The sequence below is a fragment of the Falco biarmicus genome, chromosome 18 (genome assembly GCF_023638135.1).
Source record: "Falco biarmicus isolate bFalBia1 chromosome 18, bFalBia1.pri, whole genome shotgun sequence".
NCBI classification, from domain to species: Eukaryota; Metazoa; Chordata; class Aves; order Falconiformes; family Falconidae; genus Falco; species Falco biarmicus.
Window position 1 is genome coordinate 6,205,845 of NC_079305.1, and position 25,292 is coordinate 6,231,136.

Sequence of the window (25,292 nt, forward strand, 5' to 3'; positions counted from 1 at the left end):
ATGTTTCCTTCTATTCTTACTCAGAAGATAAACAGAGTATTTCAGCAGTCAGCCAAATGACACCTTAGAGCTTACTACCTGCATGTGATCCACAATGACTTAATTCCGTTCCTTCCCCCTCCCCCTGCAACAGTTTACAAATTTATTCCTTAGGCTTCTCCTTTCTTCTTAGGCTACCTACTAGGACAGAAACTAGACAAGAGAGTCAATTTATCTTACTTCGACTCAAAAGCTAGATTTAATAAGAACAAACTCCTCAGCATTTAAGAAAAAGAATTAAGACAATACTATTAAACAAGCACAATCTTGGGTACTGCAAGCTTTTGCTGTTTGGGAGGATTTCATGACGAAAGGAAAGCATGACCTCTACATTTTTGGTAACTGATATAAGGTTGCATGCAACACAAGCATTTCAACCGGTGGCAAAGAGATCACCAAAAGAGCAGTTACGAAGGCAGCTCTTTATAGCTGTGACGATCTACAGTTAAGCACTTCCTGCACAGGAGTTTCAAAGGAATCACTATTAGCGCCCAGTACAGTATGTCAATAACAAACACAACTACCACAGACATCTGACAAGTCTTATGGAAAACAGAGTAACATGCACCTGCAACAATGTGTCCTGTACCTGCGCCTGTGCTTTCTTTTCAGCAACGCCTCCTCCAAATGAATGCCCAACACAAGAGACCCAGCTCCCATATAACTGTTCACACATCAGTCAGAAGAATGCCTTCAACAGTAGACTACTGCTTCAGCGTCTGTGCTAGCTGCAGATAGCTCTGAAGGACCTTCTTCCTGAAGATTTAATATGCAGTATCCTCTCCCCAGCTCACTCAAAAGTGTTTCATATACACCATTCTGTATTTCCATTTTCTTTGGTGAGGCAGTTAGCACAGAGTCCCTGTATCAGCTACATCACAACTCTGGTTATCCCTTTCCCCACCAAAACCAACCAACTTAGGCACTTTAAATTTAAAGTATTTAATCTACAACAAGTATTTTCCTCACACAGGGGAAAAAACCCCACAACCAAACAAAACCACAAATAAAAAACCTCTCCAAAATTTGCTCCTTTTTCCAAGCACATTTTGCAGATTAGTATTTTCTTTATTCTGGGTACACTTCCATAGATTTCATTTCAGATCTTCAGTTATTTTTCTAAAATGTAACTATAGTCACAAGCCACAGTCTCATATGCAATTTGCTCAATGATGGACATGCTGAATTTTTTTAAAAAAATCAATCCTGTAACGAAGTTTGAAATAAGCAGTTATACAGTAGTGCTGTATTTGCAGCACCTCAATAGAAGAGTTAACTGCACTTCATCTTAGTCTGCTTTATCACACACATAGCGTACTTTAGTCTTATCACAATTTATTGTTCATTAATTCTCCCATTACAGAGACTGTATTTATTATAGTGGAATTAAACCAGCCTATGACAGAATCATAGGCAAATAAACAGAAGTCAAATACCTGGAGAAGTTTAAAAGGACAGTTAGTGAAGTACTGTTCAGGGAAGTCACTGCATAAATTCAACTGACTTCTTTAGCTTCAGAAGGAGTTAAAGTCGTAAGACCATTCAAGTTATCAAAACGTACAGGTAGAGATACACACACATACACTACACGTGTACATGCACGTATATGTGCATGCAGACATACAGAGTAATGCCCTTTCCTGGAGGGAAACCATAAGGAGTTAAAAGTATCTAGAAAAAGAAGCTATTTAACAGCTCTGTTCTGACACAACTGAAGCCACAGCTTTTTAGATGCCCACCTTAAATCTCTTGCACTGTTATGCTCACTTTTATATTATCCCGTAGCTCTCTTGAGGTCAGTTCCCCATTACTCTCAAGCAGCAGAAACCAAGCACATTAGCTTCTGTGACAGATTGACTCACCTGGAGTCTGTGTTTCTTGGTTTTTTTTGTTGTTGGGTTGGGGTGAGTTTTTTGGGTTTGTTAAATTATTTCTTTTTTTTTTTCCCCTCCCCAGATTTGGTACTTGGTGCCAGACACTGAAAATTTAACTTTACCTGCAGTGCTTGTTCCTGAATATCTCTAAACAACTCCATGTCTTTTTCAGTTAAGACATCCTGGCTTCCAAAAAAACGCTCCTCATTTTCCTGTTTTCCATCCCATCCGTCCTGATTGTCTGTAAATGAGAGAGAAAATTGTCTTCACTTACATTTACAATGGAGTTCTTGCTTTCTAGTGCAGTGACTAACATCATCTGGCTGTATTCAGACACACACCAAGTTTTTTTGATGGGATATTCTATTCAGATTTGGGACCACAAAAGAAGAGCCAGTTCTAAGTTTGTGACCATGTAAGAAGTATTGTCATATATTTAACCTCGTCCAAAACTCACCACATTCATAGTATCATGAAGGCATTTGTAATAATGACAGTTTTGCATAAATGGCTTACCTCTAATGCCCATTTTTCACAAAAAAGCATCACAACTATTTAAATGCTGTATCTGGTGCAACTGAAACCAGGGCACTTACATTCATCACCCAACAAACACCTCTTCCACAAAAAAGTGAACACAACCCACAAGATACTTCACCCCCAAAATATTAAGCTACATTATTGTTCTTCCAGCACCAGCTAGGCTAATGCCAGCAACTATTTTAAAGCTGTAAAACTTTTATGTTATTGCAGACTATTTCCCACTGCTTGCTTAGGAACAATTCAAGCTATGAAACTATTCAACAAGACTGTAAAGATCTGAGTACAGAGATTAATCTATGACTGGACCTTGATTTAATGTCTTAAGCCAGAAAACAAGGAAAGTAGAACTCTGCTCAAAAGAAGGGATGCTATCCAGCAAGAAAGAAGGTGCCAAACTGCACACAGCAGACTCCTCTAAGGCTGAAAAAATTAAGAAACATTGGCATGCAACCCCATACCATAGATTGGAAACTTACGGGTCTGTCAGACTGCTTTTAATTATCTTGTTTCCCATTTCAAACTTCTACTTTGCTGTTCTTATTTTCGTTAACCATTCCCTACATTACCTCTTTCAAATGTGATATTATTCAGCACATTTCCTAGGGCTATCTGCAAGCCCCTCATTACCTCAAAGCAATCATTTAATCCTTTATCACACCTTGTCATCATATATATATAGAGGCAAATGCCTCTAGGATCAATTCCTTTTTCCAACTGATATTCTACTTCAATGCACCAAAGATAACTGCATTTGAGTGTTAACTTTCAGCTCAAAGTTTCCAGCCTCTAACAATTCTAGTCACTTCAACATCCTAGCCTTTGAACATTTCCTTGGTGTATGGGATACTTACATTGGCAGGGTGAAAAATCTTTACCTGTGGGCCATTCTGAAGTGCTAGATTTCCTGGTACCCTTTTTCCTGATCCTGTACTGCTGAGAATAGTCTACTACTTCCCCTCGAGCTTTTCGTCCATCAGGGGAGGGAGTGAAGAATTTAGTAAGGCCATCTATAAGCCCTTTGGTTTTCTTGTTAAACTTTAAGGTGGTGCTGCCATCTCTGCAGAAGTCCAAGACGTCTGTCTGCTCCAGGTATCCTCCTTCTGATGTTGCTGACTGGCTGGACAGAGCAATCTTACGCTTCCGACCCCGACCAGGGCCAGTTCGGACTTTGCTGAAAGGGCCTTTTGAGCTAAAGAATAAGAAGGGGAAAGATACGGACAGAGTATTTGGTAAGGTGGTTTGTTTCAGGCTGGACATTTTAAAACTCTATTGAGATAACTGATTATTTAACTCTTCTCAGAAGGACTGCCCTAGACTGACTGCTGTTTCAGGAAGCTGACTGGTTTTTGCACAATTTTTGCAACTACAGAGGACAGAAATAGGCTGCTTTTTCCTAAAAAGACAAACTAAGCATCCGTGCATAATTCCATGGATATATCTGGCAAGTGAAATGATGAAATAAAGGCAAAAGAGTTGTGAATAAATCATAAAATAAAAATTAAAAGAGACAAAAGAGCAACAGAGGATAGGTAGCTTTCCTTTTGCCCCTCTGAATTATATCGGGAGTTCCTCTAAGCAAAGGTATCACACAGATTGAAAATAATTAGGGTGCTTAAGAGACACATTCCCTTTACGTTTTTATAAGCATTAAACTTTCTAGGATTTTTCTCCAGAACATCCTTTGGTGCTACTGTTTAGAATCAAGTGGTAGTTCAACTTCTTTTTTTAAGCTGATCCAAGGCCCAAAACATAAGTTCTTGTGACGTGCTCCTTCACTGTTTTGTCCCCTGCACAGTCAATAGTGCTGCATCACAACAAGCACTGCACAGCAATCTTAATTCAAGGAAATGGCTCTGGCTGAACAGCGATCCAAAGAATTTCCACCCACCAAAATCCAAATCCCTGATGACTGGCCGCCCCACAACAACTATGACAAAACCACACAATCTGTCCTAGCACAATATAGAGCTCTCCAAAAATGCAGAAGCATGTGGAATGGAAGCAGAAAGGGGCCAAATATTTTCTGGCAGCAGTGTCAGATTAAATGTGTGTCAAAAAACAACCTTGCATGCTTTATTGTAGATGAGTTAGTTTCTCTAAACATCAAAAAGGGTTCTGGAGAAATGCAAAGCAAAACAATTATGCTGGAAGAAGCAGCCATCCAGCAAAACAGACCTGACACAGACAGCAAAATGAATCTTTGACTATAAGAAATAGTGCAAAACTGAATAGTAAGTTACCACGAAGAGTCAAAAATCTAGGCAAAAAGAAGCACTAAGGCTACTTCTAGTCTTTCACAGCAATCTTCAGAAATACTGTATTAAAGACTAACAAAAAGCTCTTAATTGTACAAGAAACCTTTTAACAAAGTAGACCGCACACTTCAGAAATACCCACTGCCCTATAAAATCTCATAGCTTACTCCTCCTTATAAAGAGACTTACGTTGTATTTTGATTCTTTAACCTGTTTTTTGGACGTCCTATTGGGTTAGCATAGCGTCGTTTTATCTGTGCTGCCTTCTTGTGTAAAAGTTTTCTTCCTTTCTTCCGTGGCCGACATATTTGACATATCCACATACCTGTAAGACACAAGTCCCCATCACCGAATGCAAAGAACACCTAAATAAGACAAAAAGGAGAATTGCAAGGCCCAGGCCTTCCAACAGAAAGGGTAGGAACAGTACCAAAGGCCCAAATTATCACATATACACATAAGAAAAATTATGTGTATGCTCTAGCAATCTCAACTTAAGCCCAGTTAATTTCACACACACCCCCCCTCAGATATACTTCCCACAACCATGGCAGGAAGTCTTTTTAATTTGTAGCACATTATCAGAAAACAAAAAACCCCACAAAAAACCAAAAAAAAAATCACCACATTTAAGTATCACATATTCTGCTTATGACTACACTAGTTCCAACTATCTTCTATAGGTAAATATTCTTCTACCTACTAAGGAAGAACCTCCCATAGATAATCTGCTTTCTGATGGAAAAAGAGAAGTTTGGTTGTATTCCAGAATTCTCCACTGTCCAAACAGATTAACTTCTAAGTTTTTGAAGTCCTATCTCCTTCTTTTGTAAAAGGCTACTAATTCAAATGGAAGCTGATAATTGTAAACTGAAAGAATCACTTCTATTCCTTAAAATGTCAAAGATTTTGTTCAAAACCTTCAGAGAGTAACAGGAAGCAGGACACAACGGAAAATCCAGATGCGAAGCTCTGACCTTTCTCTACTTTCTAATACCTGAAAAGCAATACTGTAAAGAGCAAGTTAAACGCAGCTAAGAGGACCAAATACGTGAAAGCACTTTCTACCTACTGACTTCTTCCAACACCATCCTAAATTAACCTTTTCATCACAGAGTCCTCACCTTTTGGCATCCTGGTAAGAGGGGGGTCACAGCACTCCATGTGAAAGCCACGGTCACATGAGTCACAAAACAGCATGTTATCCTGTTGAAAACAGGTAACGTTAATCTCTCTACATATGCATCAGGATCAAGCCCTCCATTAGTCACCATCTCAGAGAACACAGTTTTCAACTACAGACCCATCATAGTATTTCACAGGTCTCAGAAATACTAGACTCAGACAAAAATTGCAAATATTTGACTCTCAAATGATTTTATTCCGTAGTTTAACAAAACATCCACAGAACTGCTATCCTCTTCACTCAGTGCATATTCCACTGTACTCACAGCATTTTTGCCCTGATCTCGACAGGAACTGCATGTTTTGCACTCAATACACTGCCATCGCAAGGCTTTCACTCGAACTGTCAACTCTGGAGAGAACTTCAAACAGGACGGATGACCTACAGGAAAAAAAAAAAAAGAGAAAATTATACCAGTAAAAGAATTCCACTGCTGTTAAGGCTCACAGGTAGCTCACTTTATGAATTATGTATTCCCATGCAGAATTTTGGTTATCCAGACAGTCCTGTTTTCAGGTGCACCTATTCCTATCTACTTATAACACAAAACAAACACCCTAGATAGCAAATGGTAGGCCCACATACAAAAGAACACTAAAATAATTTTCCATAACTGAATTGAGAAACATGATAAAACTGGTCATCATTACTACATTTTTAAAGAAACCTCCAGGAGACAACCAAACTATTTGTGTTAGGTTAACTTAACCGTCTCCCCTCTGGGAGCATGAAATTCAGATGAATTAACTGTATTATATGCCATAGATGCATCCTCCTCATACGTATGGGTCAGGAGCAGTCATTATACCAAGCTCTTCTGTCTCAAGTGGACATTATTACTAGCAGCACCGTAAATGGTCACCTACCACTGTTGCCACAGTCAGCACAAGAAATGAGCTCTTCAGGTTTCTTCTCTCGATTTTGCTCTTTTGTACCAAGGCAGAAACTGCAGATTGGAATAGGTTCAGCAACCGGCTGTGAAGAAAATAGACAATAAAAGTACTGAGTTTATCAAGGGAACAAATTGTAATACACAAAATCACACAGACATTTATATCATATGTGAACAGTATGTAATCTACACCATGTCTCACAGATTTTAGTTGGTTCTCACCACACAATACCACATTAATTGTAACTTGAATAGAAGTTAGAACTCCAAAGACAAGAGACACAATCCCAGGTACAAAGGAAAAGAGAATGGAATTTCAGGTCTAGGGGAAACTTGGAAAAACAAGCTGGGAAAGAGGGCTATAAATTAATACATAACTGAATGCAAAGTTAAAAGAGAGTTGGTGCCTTAATTTGTAAACAAATGAATGAGCTATGAGGCGATGCAGTGGTGGAAAAAAGGCACAGATGACTGCTGAACACAGTAGCCTTAGAAATTCCCATCAGGTATCCAGAAAGCGGTAGTGCAGTCATCAAAAACATTTGCAATACATTACCCAGAATAAAATGTATTATAGATCAAGTACAACAACTGCACAACTATTAACATGGTTATGAAAAATGAAAATAAAAGAAAATTCTCTTTTAACAAATTAAGTTTTCAAGCTGTATCTTTACCTCAGCATACAGAACCAGGACACTTACAGACTGAGGTGTGTTCCTTAAAACGCCACCAGATGGAAACCAGCAGAACACCTTAGGAAATTTGCTGTTTCAAAATTAAGCCACACAACATGGAGCAACTACTTGGGAATGAAAGCCTAACACTCCTCATCCTGAGCACAAGTATTTATCCTAGCCTCCAGGTAAATGCCAGGCGGTGTTAAAATGTAAACTAATATGAATTCACCTACTCAAACCATTACAGTTTGAAACACATTCACAGGTTTAGTTAATTGAAGGATTCCAGTTTCTTCTCCTTTTGAGAAAGGAAGGAGTACAAGACAACTGTAGATAGTTATGCCAAGCATACAAGTTGTTAATGCCAAAGTGGGAGGGGGAAACTACATCTTCACTTCCACAAGAAGCATCTTTCCAGCCATAGTAATGTTGGCTAAAATCAGCTATGTAGGGATCCCCCATCCTCTTTTAACACAAGAGAGGGGACTGACTGTACACAAATTGTTCTCTTTTTGTTCAAGACTGAACTCTAGGTGGCAGACAGCTAGTTGCTTCCAGTCAGTATGAGGTTTACTGGGGTGGGGGAAAACTGTGTATTAAGGGTCAGTCTGTGTTTTATTTTCTTTGGAATCAAGATTTCAGGAATTAAATTTACTCTCTACCTTCTGAGAAACATTGACTTGTCTTCTTACCTTCAGTCTCTTCTTCCTGAGGAATACTTACTACCTCTTGGAACAAGTTATTATTAACTAACTTTCATCTTTCCCATAAAAATAATAACTTGGTCTTTTTTTGCTATTTTATTCACATTCCAATACTACACAAAGTAGATAAGCACCATTATTCCCATTTTCTGATAAGAAAATGCCCCAAGAAAATTCCTTGACTAATGTTAACAGGCAGATCAGTGTGGGAACTAAAGAATGCAGTGATCTGCAGCAGGCATCTTCTGGTCCTCTCTGAAAGAAATGCAATGATCTTGGATCCACCAACAGTTGCAGTAAAAAGGTTTATAATCCTTTACAATACAATTTGGCATGTTCACTCATCCTTTATATTTGGTCACATATTAACTGAGTTAAAATCTAATTTAAAAAAAAAAACAAAGTATAACTTCTACAATATTAGAAGTGTCATTTTGCCAGAAATGCCATTGTGAACATCATTTCACAACCCAGAATCGTTCCTTTCCCTCTCTTTTCAGTCTGCAGTTAAGTTTCATAACGAATATCAGCTACATTATAACAGTTTTTCAGACAGAAGGTAAGATGGAAGATTTATTCTTTCTAATACTTAAACTTTAATGTGAATGAGCATTCAACAGCATCAATTTCCCTGCATGGCTAAACCTTACTTTCTGACACAAACTGATTTTTAACTCTAATACTGAGGTTTACATCTGGAATGAAAAAAAAAAAAAATAAAAAAAGGCAACAAATCAGAAGAAAGGTTAAGAATGACAAAAAAAATTCTATTATTCTACACACTTCTGTTAGCTTTGAAGTTACCAATTCAAAGCAGAAATAATTAAACAAATGAAAACCGCCAAAAATACAAAAAGAAACTATGATCTAAACCTCCAGCACACTTCCTTGCTCTGAATATAGAATAATCTCAGTGGTACTGTAAAACGGAACAAGCACAAAATGTTTATTTTCTTAATACAAAAGGGACAATATACTTTCAGAACTGAAATCTGCACCAAATTTCAATCTCAGCTGCTTGCGTATCTCAAGAAAACATTTATGGCTTTAGTTCAAAGGGTTGTAAAATGCTGAGTTAATTCAGAGACCTGATGTAAGCCTAAAATGCCTGCATTGCCAGTCTGGATATATAGAATCAAACTCCTAAAGGCAAGTACTCAGAAATTCTGTCAACATATAGTTACAATTAAACAACCAGAAGAATTTCATTCTCCACTATTTATGTAATCACAGTAGCACTTGGAGACATTATTATTGATGGAGAAGGGCTATACTCCAACATCACAAGACAAGGAAACCAGACAAATCATATTTGCGATCACAGTAAAAATTGATGTTTTTACCATCCCTGACAGATTACATCAAGAATGCATTTGGTCTAACATCTGCAAGTGTGGTAAAATGGACTTAATTATGCAGTCACACCTTATTAACTGTATTAGTGAACTGTAATATAACCACAGATAAAACATTCAAACTTTTGGCAGCGCTTAAAGAGCACATAAGCACCGTTTGGTAATTATGTTTCTCTCTCTCTTTTTTTTTTTTTTTTTTTTTTTTAAGAAATGAAGGAGAATAGCTTTACTACTTCTGAAGGAGTCGTACACTACAGCCCCTGACGAAGTGATGTAGTTTGAAAAACTGAACTCCTTGCAAAGTATGAAGTATAAAAGGGGGTTTATCTCATCAACATCACAGCAGACACCATGGGAAGAGATAAATTGTGTGAAAGCAGATAAGAAGATTGCAAGATTTTTGCCAGCAGTTTTAGGTGTACGTGAAAGATACAGCAAGAATGACAAACTATTATTGGCCAGCAAGTAAGAAAAATAAAGACAACTGAACAAGAAATGAATGGCAAAAGGCTCCTTGTGTGGAGCAGATGACAAAGTTGTAAATGATGCCAAAAAGGAACAAATATTTCCTATCTACTTTTGCTTTATATGTTTAAATATCACAGACAAATACAAGAACAATATAAAATAGAAATTAGATTATCAAGAGTATTATTAGGATTGTGTGTCTAGCTCAAATATTCACATAACAGCAGAATATGCAAATAATTTTCAAGGAACATGCAATAAAATTATTTAAGAATAGATGACCTACAGAAATTAATATAGTCAGGAATGACTTGGAAATGAACTGGACACATGTTAAGTTTTTATACATGGAAGAAATACAGACTTATCAACATTAATATAGAACAACCTTTCTGACAAAGCAATAGCAAATGAACCAATTCCTGACAGTATAGATAGGCAGAGTCTTAAAATAAACTTCTTTTTTTCTATATGCAAGTCAAGTAATAAAGACAAAACAAGAGAAACCCATAGCCAACAGATGTATAGATAATAAGAGGCTCTTTTAAATGTATTATGGGTAAAGAATCCTAAGCACAGCTTTTCTTAAAAAACATCACAGATTATTGAAAACATAAGAAAGGCAGAAATATTGCACAAATATTTGCTTTGTTTTGGGGAAAAGCTACTGAGGTAATCCTACCACATGATGTCAATGAGATGCCCTCCACAGCAACCCAAAGTAGTTCCCATTTAAAAAAAATCTCCCAACATTACCATTCATATGCCAACGGCTGATGCTACTAACACTTCAAGCCTTTATGATGCCTACTAAAGATCATCTTCTGTACAGCTTCCTAAGAAACAATTAACAGCTTAGATGCATTAAATACATCATTTCTCCCAACACCTTCCTACCTAGTGGGAAACCTTGTGGCACTGAACACTGCAGTCCTATATACTCATTCATCAAAGAACAACAGGACAATAAAAGAAATATTGTGCATGTAAACCTATTGTGTACTTCAAGCAATATGTACTACACTATATCAAAATTTACCTGTTGGCCCAAACTTTAACTTAAATTATATGTTAGCCTCTACCATAAGTACTGTTTGATATAGTTTCAGACGATTTACACATGCCTACACATTTGAATCTCTTCCCAAGTACACACAGTTCATTTGTACAAGAATGGACATTTCACAAGTGACAGCAGACATTTCTGGATACCAGTGATGCTGTTATTCATTGAAGGTATCAATCGTCAATTGCGTATTTGCATATCTCTGGTCCCAATGCTGTGGTTAGTTTGCACCAAAGTAATTTTAAAATAGCCCCTTGCTAAACCGCACGCAGAGCATGCTGAAATAGTTTTTGCAGGGCAGAATAAGACTGATGGCAGTTTCACTCCTTTTGGCACAGAAAAGCCAGCAACAACAAACAGTGGTATCAGCCACTGTATTTTATAGGAACATGTAAGTGACATGTCAATCAAAGCAATCTGAACAAAGGTCTGACAGACATCCAAGCTCAGAAGAGATTTCAGATGGCTATGCCCCTTTGAACAATATTTAGAGCTACCACCTTTCTCCTGATGGCAAAAACCACAAACACCATCACACCCTAGGAAAAGCACCACGGAAATATCAATTCAACAGTGCAGGATACATGATTAGCATCAGAGAACGTTGTCAGAAACCTCCACTCTTTTTGATCTGAAAGACTACAACATTTTTTTTCTCAGTGAGGAAACCATAAATTTTGATCCACTGTTTCTTTTTATCTGCCTCAAATCCATGACTCCTCCCTTCCAGAATTCAAAACCTAGGAGTTAAAACAATCACTTATATAACCTGACACACTTTAAAGAAGTCTACTACATTAATGAAGCAGTTTGGGGCATTTTTCTGGGGGGGAGGAAGACTACCATACCAGATTTATGAAAGTAAAATATATCTTTATTCCATCAATGGATTGCTGTCAGAATGAAAGCTTCCTGAGCCACAGTCCCACATTTTTTAAAATATGTACAACACCTGCTACTCTCCAAGCTTTGTAGCTGAAGGTTTTACCACTACATCCTAAGGAACGTATCAACTTCCTGCTGCTTTAATTTGCTCCCTCACCTTCCATGAGAAAAGCTAGTAAAGGAAGACACAGGAGAAAAAAAATAATCCAGAACTTTAAGCAGAAGTCCTTGGGTTTTAATTTAAATAAGAAGTGCTCTACAAAATTAATATTTTATAATTACAGTCAGCAACATGGCATCTCAGAGATGCTCCCTGACAAAAGTCTGTTAGAGCATGAATTATGTGATCTACTAACCAAGGAATTCTATTTTCCTTTGGAGCAAGAGCTTACTCCAGGCAGCAGTACCCCAGAGTGTACTTGCTCTTTTTCCTGGTCAGCAAGGCCACCCCCACCTTATCAACAGTAACAATAATCTCCACTTGTCTGTGCTTTGATTTACTTGCTGTAAAAAGGAACATTTCCTTTTCTCAAATTCTGACATTAGAGTTCAACTTCAGCACAGCAGTTACACTGGAACTGAACAATTCCATTGTTTTCACTGTCATTTCAGCTACCTTAATTCAGCTGTGTGTAAGCACTACCAGTGGAAGTTAACTGGTGTAAGGGAAGAATTATTTTTCTTTGACCTGTTTGACTTAAAGGGAAAACTCAAAGTAATTGTGCAATCCAGCGCAGCTGACTTTTACTGAAAATTTTTAGAATTTGATTATAATGTTACAGCAACATAGCTCTAAAGAGTAGTGAGCATGAAAAAACAGGTACAACCAAGTAAGCTTGCACCGGATGTATTTCATCAGGCCGCCATGCTGCTTCACTAAGCATAAGCCTCAACTTTCCTAGTCCATGAACTTTCACTTGCATGCTTTTCTTTTGCTCATGTCTACACAGCATTTGTATTTGCAAGTCACTTTAAATCATTAAACGAGACTTAAATACGCTTCTCTTCACCTTGTACATGCTTATATCCAACTTCACCCACAAAATCCTCAGGTAGCTGCAGCAAGGTATATGGCATTAGTCAGAAGAAACTTTGTTTCTAGAAAAAGATGACTTACAAATAAAGTTAATTCAAGTAATCAAATAACCAAACTTTAAGGATACTCCCATGACTGCCACACAATATTGCATCAAGGAGTCTTCTGCAACACTGTTTCACTAGTTGTAATATAATATACTTTGTTCTTGCATTTAAAAAAGCAGCACTACTATGGCCCCTGCAGACTTGTATACAAATTATAGGGAATTTATTGTATTAGCAGTTCACATCTGAATTATTTCAGATTCAATGATAGCTTCATACAATCGCATACGCTTTCCAGCTATGCAACTTAAGTAGTTACAAAATGGTTATATGATCATAATAGATGCATATTCCTTGTGAAACATTAGAAGACATGAACAATCATATTTGTTATGGTTCTCCCTATCTCGTATTTTTCCATAGGTTACTGACTAGCAAGGCTTAGCAGTGAATTTCATTAGCTACCTTGCAAATTATTTTTTTCTTGAATATAAATACTTTTCTGCAAACTGGAGGAACAGAAAGTAGATACCGCTTCATAGAAACTTCCCAAAATACAGCTGGCCTCATCTAACCACGGCTATCCTATATCATTTGTGAAAGCAGAGATGGAACATTCATCCAGCTTTTCAGGAAAGAAGTAAACTATTTCACATATCCTCTGCAGGAACTTAATGAGCAATTAATTTAATCAAAGAGAATTTTGCAGAACCTCTGTACAGTCAACCACTTAAGATAATGTTTCTTATATCTTCTAGCCAGTATTTGTGCACACCCTGTTCATCCCCATAGTCCTTCAAAACTTGGATATCCACATGTAAACATTGCCTAGCTTTGGAAGGACCACAAAGACTATCCTTCACAGTCTCAATGTTTCCTTATTTACCACCTCTAGCAAACTGCAAACACTTAACAACATTAAAAAAAACCCCAACAAATCAGCTATAGTTTGGGGTAATAAAGAATAAGATAAGAATTCAAACCATTTCAGAATAATTCATTAAATTGGAATAACTTTGAATGTGGAGATCAGGCTACTCTTCCAAAGTTTCTGCGTGAATCTGTGTTATGCCAAGTATGGAGAGATTTCACTGCTGCTGTGTTTGTTCAGCAAAGAACATCCTGGCAAGTGAAAAACGCAAGCACACAATGAAAGATTCGTGAAAACAAGACTGCAAGCAGCCAGTTCAGTTTCATGCTGCAAAGTCTTGGCAGACACTCAACTCCTTCTGCTGTTTTTCTTGCAAGACATCTATCTGTATGTCGTCACCAGATTCAGCGAGGGAGGGAGCCAGAACAAATTGGACCGACAGTGTAAGCAAGTATGACACAGCCTGCCAGCCTCCCAGCACATGTTGTTACTATACAAAGGATGTCTAGAAACCAAATGTGCTCTACAGATTCACAAACTGTACCCTCTCCTGAAGGTAACTGCGGAGAAGTGCCTATGGAAAAAGTGAGGGGCGAAAACCCCTTAATAAAGCCTCAGTCCTGGCCAATCCATTTGCTTTGTAGTCTTAATTTAGGAAAAGAGAGACAGGAAACTCCTCAAAACTCACAGCCAGCTCTGTAGCCCACACTGTCAGTCATCACTGCCAGTAACCTGAATGCACTTTACTTCCTGCAGAAATTTAACGCCACAAGAGGCTCACTAGATACCAGGACTGTCTTTGCCCCACCACCACACAACTGCTTGTAGTTGTCACTGTAGTTGGAATTGAGGTGTAAAGTTAAAGCTAGTGTAAAACAAATACCTACACTTACACCAGCTTCCCTCCTCCCCCCCCCTTTTCTTTTTTTTTTTTTTGCTTTGGTCTTTAAGATATCTTGAATGCTAGCCCTCCAGACAGAAAATCTACCAAACCAGTATTTACAGAACCATCCCAACTATGGTACATTTGTTTCTTAGCTAGAAAGCTATCATCCAGGAGCACTGATAGATGGCTTCTGGAGATTCATGCTAGGTAGTTTTTTGTGTGTCTGTTTTTATACAAGTGACAAACCATTACTCCTCACTTCAAATGGCCCATGCTACTGCAAAGGTCTGCCTCAAATGCTGAAGCTAACTGGAAAGAGGAGATGAACCAGAAAAGCCAGAGGGGAAGTACAACCTACACCACATGAAGGAAATTATTTAAAACATGAGGAAACATGTTTCAGTGAGCAGTGCATCACAAAGCCTGGATTCCATGCCTTTTCAGTGACTAGGGAAGAAAACTGCTTCAGTTCCATGCCTCAATAAAATCAGGACTAATGAATTTTATATTACCAAAGCAATTTTACACATATTTTTGTTGTATATAGGGAAATCAGCATAATCTGGGAAATACTATTCAGTAGCATCAACTTATGGCAGCAACGGGTTCAGTTTTTTTAACCTAGTGAATGAAATGAACCATCCTTCTTTTATCTGAGTTACAAAATCACAATTTTTAATTATATCTCCAGAGAGTATGATGAGGAAAAAATATGAAGCAACTGAAAGTAAAACCAGAAATTCCTCAGAATATTCTTTGTGCTCAAGAACAGAATGCTAAATATATTTTAATATACACAGGTATGTATGTTTGCCTGTGTGGATGGATATTTTGTCTCCAATTCACTTAGGTGAGTCTCACTTGAAAGAAAGAAGCATATTTGTATGGCAGAATGATGGCCTAAAAAACGAGGCTACGTTACAACAAGTGTAAATGAGAAAAGACTAAAAAAGTATACAGAAGAAACTACAAGCATGAAACAAATACTTCTTCCTAAGAGAAACATAAAAGGGTCATTTAAAAAGAAAAATCAAAGGAATTCAAGATAAGTGCTGCTGTTTTAAGGAAGGACTACTACAATGGAGAGAATATCCGAAATGCTGCCACAAGAGTAAAGTGAAGTGTGAAGGTTAATAGCTTAGATATTAGTGCACTATATACAGGCTGAATTCTATGCGGTGGTTATGACATCTGGAAACCTACGAAAAAAAAGTGGATACTACTTGGGGATACTGCTTGCAGCTGATGTTCAGACTGAAGAATCTGCCTCACTATTAGGCATGTACATAGCAAGAACTTTACAGAATGTCAACTAGAAATATTTAGATAGTCAATCGTTAAATAACCTTCCCAGAGCTAACAAGCCCTCTAATCAGAGGATTAAAACAACTCAAGATTTGTACAGTCACAATCAGAATCACATGCCAAGACTTCCTGCTTGCAAAAAAAGGGGGGGGGGGGGGGGGGGGGGGGGCGGTGCGGGCAGTGGGAAAGGGAGGGTTACATTTCTTTATTTGCAACATAAAGAAAACTCCACCTGACATCCGATTCAGGAACCCGGCAGTTCAAGTTACTGAAGTTTTCTTTGCTCAAAGCTATATGCTGTAACCTCTCTCTTGTACTTTATCCCAGCTTCCTAATTTTCAAGAAAATAAAGGATGCTGCCTTAGAAGCAACAGATGATTGTACAACTCAATTTTAGATGAAATAATATTTCTAAGTAGTCACAGACTTTCACAGCTGCAAAAGCAAAACACACTCTTCAACAGCAAACTAAAATCTTGACTCCTCTCATTGGAAACAGTCTGTGTTTCATGATACTTTGATATTCACGTAAAATAAGAAACTTGTGTACTTACTCTGATCTCTAAAATGAATAAATTACTTTGGGGAAGAGACTTTTGTAAACACCTAAGTAGTTTCTGTGCATATAGGTAATTATTCCATCTTTAAACACTGTACACTGCTTTACTTCAACATTAACTGCATCCCTAAAAGGAGGGAAAGTACTTCAGTTAGAAAACCTACACAAATGACAAAAAATACTTAACAATGTGCAGGAGCCCACAAACATGGTAACAGCGAAGGCACAAAAAGAACTGTGAATGAGAATTCAGTGCACATTAAAAACATCTACCCGATACAAGGCTGCTATTTGTAGTTTACTCAGGATACCCACACAAGTGCAACTACAGGACCAAATCTACTCACTTTTTGAAGCTCTACCACCTTGAACACAGGAAAAAAAAGAAAATAAACACTCTGCATATAATTCTTCACTATTAAAATCAACTGCTCAATATAACACTTGACAGTACATTTTAATGAAGTCACATGTTCTTGACCCTTATTCAGTGCTATGCTCCCTCCCTGCACACTGTGCAGTCTCTGCACAAGCATGGATCATTCTCATGTAAGCAGCCTTACACAGCAAGTGTGGCAAAAACTCAGGCACAGATAAAACCTTTTCCAAACAGGTCTGCTACTCAGAGACTACCCTTACAAAGGTACCCTGAATTTGCAAAGTAAAAGCCAGATGAAGTCTGTGCTGAAGTAAGGCAGTCAGTCACTGTATATGAAAGTATATTTTAAAAAAATAAAAATTAAAATGGGTAGCAGCACAAAATGAGTGCATCTACCTTTTCTTGAGATCGCGCTAAAGATTTTGCATGCATCTTAATGATTAGCAGCTTCTAAAGCTTAGTCATTGTAACGCTGAGCAGCGGAATTTCTTTCTTTCCTTCCACACACACCTTCAAGGAATTCACTATGAGTCCAGACAAGCTCAGAATCCAGCACTCCAATCAGAACACCTCATTACTAAATATCTAAGATTGAGTCTCAAAAGACCAAGGAGAAACCTAATGCCTGGGAGAGGCTGTATATTGTTGAAGAATTTTAAATTAAGTCAATCTAAAAGCTGTATCTGTCACCAATTTTTCTGGATTAGATGGGATAGTTTAACAGAAATGAGGAGAAACACATAGAAATGGTGATTTCCTTTATAATTCAGAACACCTTTTAGTTTTGACATAATTTCTGTTTTACACATGGATAAATGCAGACAGAATGGTAACTCAACTTGCTGAGAAAGATTTAAAAGCAAAGATTCCAGAAAAGGAAGAGCTCTATTCTCATATTATTAATAACACTTTTGCAGCTGTGTACCAAGATCCATAATTTGTTCTATCCAATTTTCAGAAATAAATGAACTGTAATAATTAATTACAAGTTTTAGTAATTCATAGGTCTTCACAGAAACATGCCTGGAAGATTCAGTATTTTCAACCCAGAATTCATCGTTCATGCATGGGTCTACAGACTGGTTAACCAGCCCTCAAAAGTAACTCAAAACAAGCAAATACATTACCAATGGGATTCTGTTTGCTATGCAATAATCATTCTTTTTGGACACCCTTCTCCCTCCTTTCTTTTCCATCTCACTACAAGTCGAGATTTACCACAATCGCAGCAACAATGAAAAGACTGCCAGGTTCCTGGACAATGGAACAAGCAATGAGCTGCAACTTCTTGCCCAGTGCTTGAAAGTGGATTAGGAGCTGTTCCAAGGAAAGGTGTTCACACAGTAAGAAAAAAATCGGTGAGGACAGAAAAATTAAGTCAGGTTTACACAACAATGAAAGAGAAAACCTAACAGGTAGAAGACTAACAAGACTTATCACAACTCATTAGCATACATTTAGTTAAAAACCTTTAATGAGTCAATAAGGAATAAAACTACCTACCCACCTACTCCATAGAGGACAGAAGTCAAAAAACTCAATAGTCTGTCACACATAGAATGTGTTTACCAGATTTTCTGTTGATTGCACATTTGTACTTATTTTAAGAACATGGAATGTATGTTACAACTAGAATGACATTACCTCATTTAATATTTATACCTTTTTAACTGTTTTTCCTGCTACCACTATGACTTAAGATAAAATTGCTAGGAAAGTAGGCGAAGGGCAGGGACAGAATTACCTGCCCTCATTCTCTCTGCTGTTTCTTCCCTTGCCATATAACAAAGCTAACACTGGAATCAAGCTGTTATTTAGCAATGTTCTCCATCATCCACCCTCCTTCCTCTCTGATTATACTTTAAAGCTCTGTAGTAAATAAGGTTCCTTTATTAACCAAACTTCAGAGATGTGCCATTCCACATCTGTCAACCATCTCCAGGACAGAAAGGACTAACAACAGTGATTCAGCCAACATACCGGACTAGTCTCCTCCTTTTTAACCAGCTAGCCTATACTCAGCTTCCGCTGGAACTGTGTCAGAGAATGCAGTTAAAAACACTTCCTTCACAGTAGTAGCCCACTGACATAGGTACTCATCACAACATCTGATGTCTTCCCACAGTCACAAACTTTGCCTTTAGGGTCACTATTACTCCAAATACTGCCAGAACCCCTCCTGGTGTCACTGTGCACCATTTCACCCTAAATGCACAGTCTCATAGCATCCATTCATAGCTATCCATGACAGTAACATTTCTTACCTGCTTACATTTGCTCTGTTACTAAGAGCTCCTTCACCTTTTCACTAATCAAGTGAATCAAGTTCAAAGTAATTTTTTAGCATTTGAGTTTCCAGAGTTACACAGATGGAGGCCAACTGTTATCAACTATGACTTATTTTGCTTTTTTTAAAGACAAAACTACAGCCTTCTCTTCCACAGAACCAGCTGGGGGAGAGCAAATCCTAATCCTCTTCCAGCTGGGAGCCAAAGCTTGAAGAGCACCCTTGGAGAGCAAGGGTGAACTCTCAAAATGTAATTACAATGCTCTGGTTGCAGATCATTTATGTACTCCACCCAAAACAAACCAATCCACAAATAACTTCCTTACCAGTAATGGGACAGTCCTTGACTTTAAGACATAGAATTAACAGTTATTAACCTAAAACAGGCACAATAAAGCAATAGCTACTGCATACTTAAAGGCCTTCAAAAACAACTATGATGCCCTCAAAGCGTAAGAGCTTTCTAAGAAGATACAAGAACTATGGCTTCATGCGATACATGCAAGTGCACACCAAGATCTGGAATTATTATTCACAAGAGGGAAGGCCTAAAGGATGCTGCATTTATAATAACCAACAGTTACTGATTTACCAAGTGACTGTTAAATACCAACAGATATAAATAGCAACACAAAACTAGGAAACAAACATGCCATGAGGAACACGTTAGACTTAAGTATTCCTCCTATCTTTCAGCCACAAAAGTTTCCCTCTGTTTTTTTCAGGAAGCACTTCCAGAATTTCATTTTCATACTCTCAGCTGTACTGCAGTTACAGTATTAAGATACTTACTTAAAGGCTGCTACAGCGATATCCAGTTTTAACTGACAAAAAAAGATAGTTTCAAGGAGAGTGCAAATGGAGATCAATTAATAACTTAAGTATATTCCTTTTAATTGTGGAAAAAAATAGTCCTGTTATTGTCCTGAGATCAAATTTCAAACACTCTGAAAACATACAACACATACACCAATTATTTCAACTTATCCTTCAGTTAGCTGATGTGTTTAACATTTTTTTTTTAAATAATAACCATTTGACAATTCTTACAGCCTTTTAACCTGTGTTCTGTAACAAGTATCAAAAAAGCAAAAGCAGAGCAAGATGTCTTTATCTAGGGCTTCCAGACTTAAGACCTGCATCTTGCTATAGCTTGGTTCCTCACAAAAATGTACCAGGAAAGAGCTCTTTGCTCTTAAACAGTACTGTACCATAGTAGTCTTGTAGTAGTGCAGTAAGGCCAGGGCAGACGGGGCTTGTAGCAACCTGGTCTAGTGAAAGGTGTTGCTGCCCATTGCAGGGGTTTGGAACTGGATGGTCTTTAAGGTCCCTTCCAAACAAAACCATTCTATGATTCTAGGATAATTCCTGCATTGCAGAAATACTATATTAACTATTCAACATTTTTCCTGGTTTTGGCTGGGACAATTTTCTTCCTAGTAGCTGGTACAGTGCTGTGTTTTGGATTTAGGATGGGGCTAACGTTGGTCACTGCTGGTTCAGTTGTTGCTGAGCAGCATTTACACTAAGTCAAGGCCCTTTCAGCTTCTCACCCCACCCCACCAGTGAGCAGGCTGGGGGCACAAGGAGTCGGGAGGGGACGCGGCCAGCACGGCTGACCCAAACTGGCCAAAGGGATATTCCACATCATACGACATCACGCTCAGTGTACAAACTAGGAGGAGAGGTGGCTGGGGGCTGCTGCTCAGGAACTGACTGGGCATCGGTCAGCGGGTTGTGAGCAACTCCACTGTGCATCACTTGTTTTGTATATTCTAATTCTTTTATCATTATTATTTTCCCTTCTGTTTCTGTCCTATTAAACTGTCTTTATCTCAACCAACGATATTTTTCACCCCCTGATTCTCTCCCTCATCCTGCTGTGGGGGGAGAGCAGCGGTGAGCAATTGGCTGCGTGGTGTTTAGCTGCCTGCCAGGTTAAACTATGACAACAGTACCTGCCAATTATAGCCATACTGAAAAAAACCCCCATGCACAGACCACACAAACGGTAAATTTAATTCCTATTTGTTAAATATGTTATTGCTATTTTTGTTGACAGTGAATGGATAAATAGAACGTGCAGGGTAGTGAAACAATACACTTTAGCATTCTGCAGATAACAGCTTAAGCATTTATCAAAACCTGCTACATCAATAAGGTAACAGTTTGCCTGGACTTTTATACAAGTACTACATTCTGATCTCCCACATCTTCATTGGTTTTTGACCCAAGCTAGTATTCAGGCTGTGGCTGGGTTCTTCCTCCTAGGTTGACCATCATACTCCACAATTTTAAAGTCATGCTAAACTATTCCAGAGGAAGATATACCCTGCAGTAAGTACAGCCATAATACAGTCACAATTTTTTGTAATCTCAAAACCATGAATGTATTTGCCTTGTAATGGCTAAAAGACATGATTAAAATTTTATCGTGTAGCTAATATACCATGACCTTTATTTGTTACATAGACAGTATTACCTCATGCTCTCCCTCTCATGAATATTGTCTTATTTCACACTAAATGCCAACTTTCTAAAACAAGATGCTTTTCAGTTACACTTCTGTACAGTGCCAATACAGTATGACTTGAACTACTAGGTACCATAGCCCTACAAATAAAAGCTACTGTACCAACGAGACTTGTTCAGGAAGACAACCCAGGGCTTTCCAGACCAACATAGGTTCAGTTAGTTCTTCTGTTTCAACCAGACAGGGGAGGGGGAGAAATTTTTTTTAAAAAAAGCAAAGTTATCTGTTTCAAAGTTTCTGATCAAAAAAGACTCCTGAAGCACTGCAATCTGCAATCCTTCCCCCTGGCATTCTAAAGTCGCAGCACACAACCGTATAAGAAGTTTCCCACAATTATATATATATGTAACATGCATTTGGTAGCCGTAGATAAGCATCAGATAGTTGTTACTTTTCAGGCTTCAAATGAACAAATAGAACATTTCAAACTAAGTGAGAGAAATCAGGCCTTCTTGTCTGGCAAATGCACGCCTTTGGTGCCAAAAAGTATGCAAAAAAATAAAGGTATTAGTAGTACAGATCAAACAAGCAGGTTGCATGGCCAACTCAACAGCATGCAACCAAGGCCTCTGATGATGTGCCAGTTCACAAAAGAGATGATTAAAGAGGCTACTGCCCTGTGCTGCCCTCTCTGTCCCTTCATCAGAGATTCTCTCCCAATAGCAGCAGCTGAATTTCACAGCACAGAACATTAATAGTAATAAACAGGGCTACAAACCACAGCAGTTGAGGAGCAAAACACCACTTGCTTTATCTTTGCAATGGCCGCGGTAACCTCTGGCAGAGATGCAAGGTGTCAGTACAAGTAAGATTAATTTCCTAAATCATCTCTACAGCAACTGCCCAATCACAAACAAAAAAACAACCCAAAACTAAAACCCCAATCAAACAGTAGTGAAATATCCCAGAAAATTTCATCAAGATACCCTTTAATTTTTTCTGCATACTGTCAAGTCTTTCTATACCCAAAGACACTTCAATAGCCAGTATATGTTAAAACAGTATCGCTGTTTATTCTTTTAGCTTTTATAAGTAAAAAAAAAATCTGCCTTCAGCTATCTTAGGATACATGGCATTCATTTAAAGATAACTTACGGTTTCCAAAGCAGCATCAAAAAATTTTTCTCCCACTTCAGAAAAAGTATTTTTAAAAATAATAATTAGTAGGAAGTTTCAAAAAAGAAAACTGTTCCTCTGAACAAACACTAGCATACAGCATTTTTTCCTCAAGAAAAAAAAATACTCTAAAAAGTAAAAATTGTTTCAGTCTGCAAATATATAATTACAAATGAAACAGAAGCGACAGCTATACTTTAAAGAAATATTTCACGCATATTTAATCAGTGCTTTACTGTAGAAATTGCACTTTAACAGTAGAATTACTTATTTTAGAGTCTAGCTTGCACAGTATTGCTCATTCCCTACAGATGTCACTGCTGGATGGTGGACTCACCACCAAACGTTCTTTGCTCCATACTTACCACCTCTTGGCTGACCTAATGTGGGAGGCCTGACACCTACACTTGCAGCTACACTGAAAGGGTAAGGGTTGCCTGCTACTTACCCAAGAGGCTCAACCACCTTCTCTTTCCTTACAATTTCAGTATGAACTCCCTTTACTTTTAGGTATTGTAACAATTTGACACACACCCCCCACACAAGCCCATTTATTTCCTCAACAGGGGTAGGTATTGTGAATCTTACCCGTCTGTCACTTTTTATAGAAATTACACCAAAATCAAGTCCGGTGTTTACTCCAAAACATCATAAGGAATGCAAAAATAGCTCTTAACTGCAATTCCCATTTTAGCTTCTAAACTACAGGAAACTGAAAAGAAAGACAAGGTCATTTTCCTAAAGCCTACACAAGTGAAGGCACATGTAGTGCTTAAAACTGAAATTAAAGACAACTCTTTGCTTGTCCGCCATTGTCACTAGCAGATAAGCAAATTTCAGCACTGCACTCTGCCCATCAGCAGGTTCTTTTTTTGTTTGCTTGTTTTCATCCAAGTAGTGTTTCTAGGCCAGGGATTTCAAAACCATAATGTCAGCACCATGTCATTACTACCTGGTAAACCATCACAACTTCCCAGGTTTTTTGCCCTTGTACACTAGAATGTGATATTCGCAGAATAAGGAGATAAAAAATAAGAGCTGAAAGAAAAGCAAATAATATTTACTAAACAAAGCTTCTGTAGGGCTACTTTATGTTTATTTTGTTTTAAAAAAATAAGCCCCAACTTTTATAGACCTCCTGCAAGGTACTCAGTTTCACAATACACAGGAAAATACCCAGAATTGAATGTTCACTTCTAGGCATCTAAACAAAGCAACACTACTATCAGACAGACAGGTACGCACTTGCAGCTGAGTGGAAGCTACATTTGAACAAATAAAAGGAAGAAATATTACACCTTTAAGATTCATAAATTTGGATCATATGATGTATGGAGAGTTCTTAAACCGATGTTAAAGACCAAACAGTGCAAGGATAAAAGAGAACAAGAGACAGGTCATTGGGATTTCTCAGGTTTGGGAGGTTGAGCCTTTGTTCCTGCTGTTGCCAGGCTCTTCTAAGAGCCAAGAGAAACCTTGTCACAATACTCTGAAAGAATGTGTTCTGAATAATTCCATTAAAGAAAGGGGGGGGGGGGGGGGGGAGGGCAGGAGGAATTACAACAGCATAGTAAACCTTTTGCACCTGCATAACTGGTTGAGATTTAACAGAAAATAATAGAGTGAAGGAAGATTACCACATAGTGCCTGCATTCAAAAAAACCCCAACCTGACCAAAACAAAAACCAAAACCAACCATCTTAAAACTCCTGTAGAATAGGAACTGACCTTTTGGCTTCCACTGACTTGCTAGTCAATGCTGGCAGAATCTACATAGAAGTTTTAATAGCGTATCTTCAAAATTGCTTAAGAAACTAGTATGAAACTCAGCATGGGTTACACAGCACAGAGATGGTAGATGAAAAGCAGAAATCTAGAATGTTAGTTTAAAACACACCAAAAGAGAAAAAAATATCAGAAGAATTTATTGAAGAAACCCCATACAAAATTTCTACTATAGCTACTGTGCATTCTAATGTTAATAACAATCCTTCTAGTGTTCAAGCTGCTCAAAGAGGTGGAAAGGAATTAGGGAGCATATCTAACCAGTCCAAAATGCACATACATGTGTGCATGTGTTTATATTTATGCACACACATATTTTTCTGGATAGCAAAAAACAAACTCCAGACCAAATCCTGTATTTATAGTAGCCCATATTATCATTTACCACTCTGATGTATCCCATTTCAAGAAAAACGCAGGGAACACTTGATCTGAAAGAATATCAAGCCAGTCCTGAGCTTTGGCACATTACAAGAAGACTGAATAAGCTGTGAAACATAGTGTGTTAATAATAATATGCACAGCTAATATTTTCCACTGT

The 25,292-nt window shown here is 37.9% G+C and overlaps 1 protein-coding gene across 1 annotated transcript in view; it reads right to left on the reverse strand.

Annotated features, from left to right (window-relative positions):
- The window catches only part of KAT6A (lysine acetyltransferase 6A), a 51,012-nt gene that overhangs the window by 21,337 nt on the left and 4,383 nt on the right, over window positions 1-25,292 (reverse strand). Inside the window, exons 4-9 of the mRNA XM_056321679.1 lie at window positions 6,764-6,872; window positions 6,163-6,278; window positions 5,836-5,917; window positions 4,901-5,036; window positions 3,332-3,645; window positions 2,036-2,154 (exon numbers count right to left, since the gene is read on the reverse strand). Of these exons, the coding sequence (XP_056177654.1) occupies window positions 2,036-2,154; window positions 3,332-3,645; window positions 4,901-5,036; window positions 5,836-5,917; window positions 6,163-6,278; window positions 6,764-6,872 (876 nt within the window). The remainder of the gene's footprint in view (window positions 1-2,035; window positions 2,155-3,331; window positions 3,646-4,900; window positions 5,037-5,835; window positions 5,918-6,162; window positions 6,279-6,763; window positions 6,873-25,292) is intronic.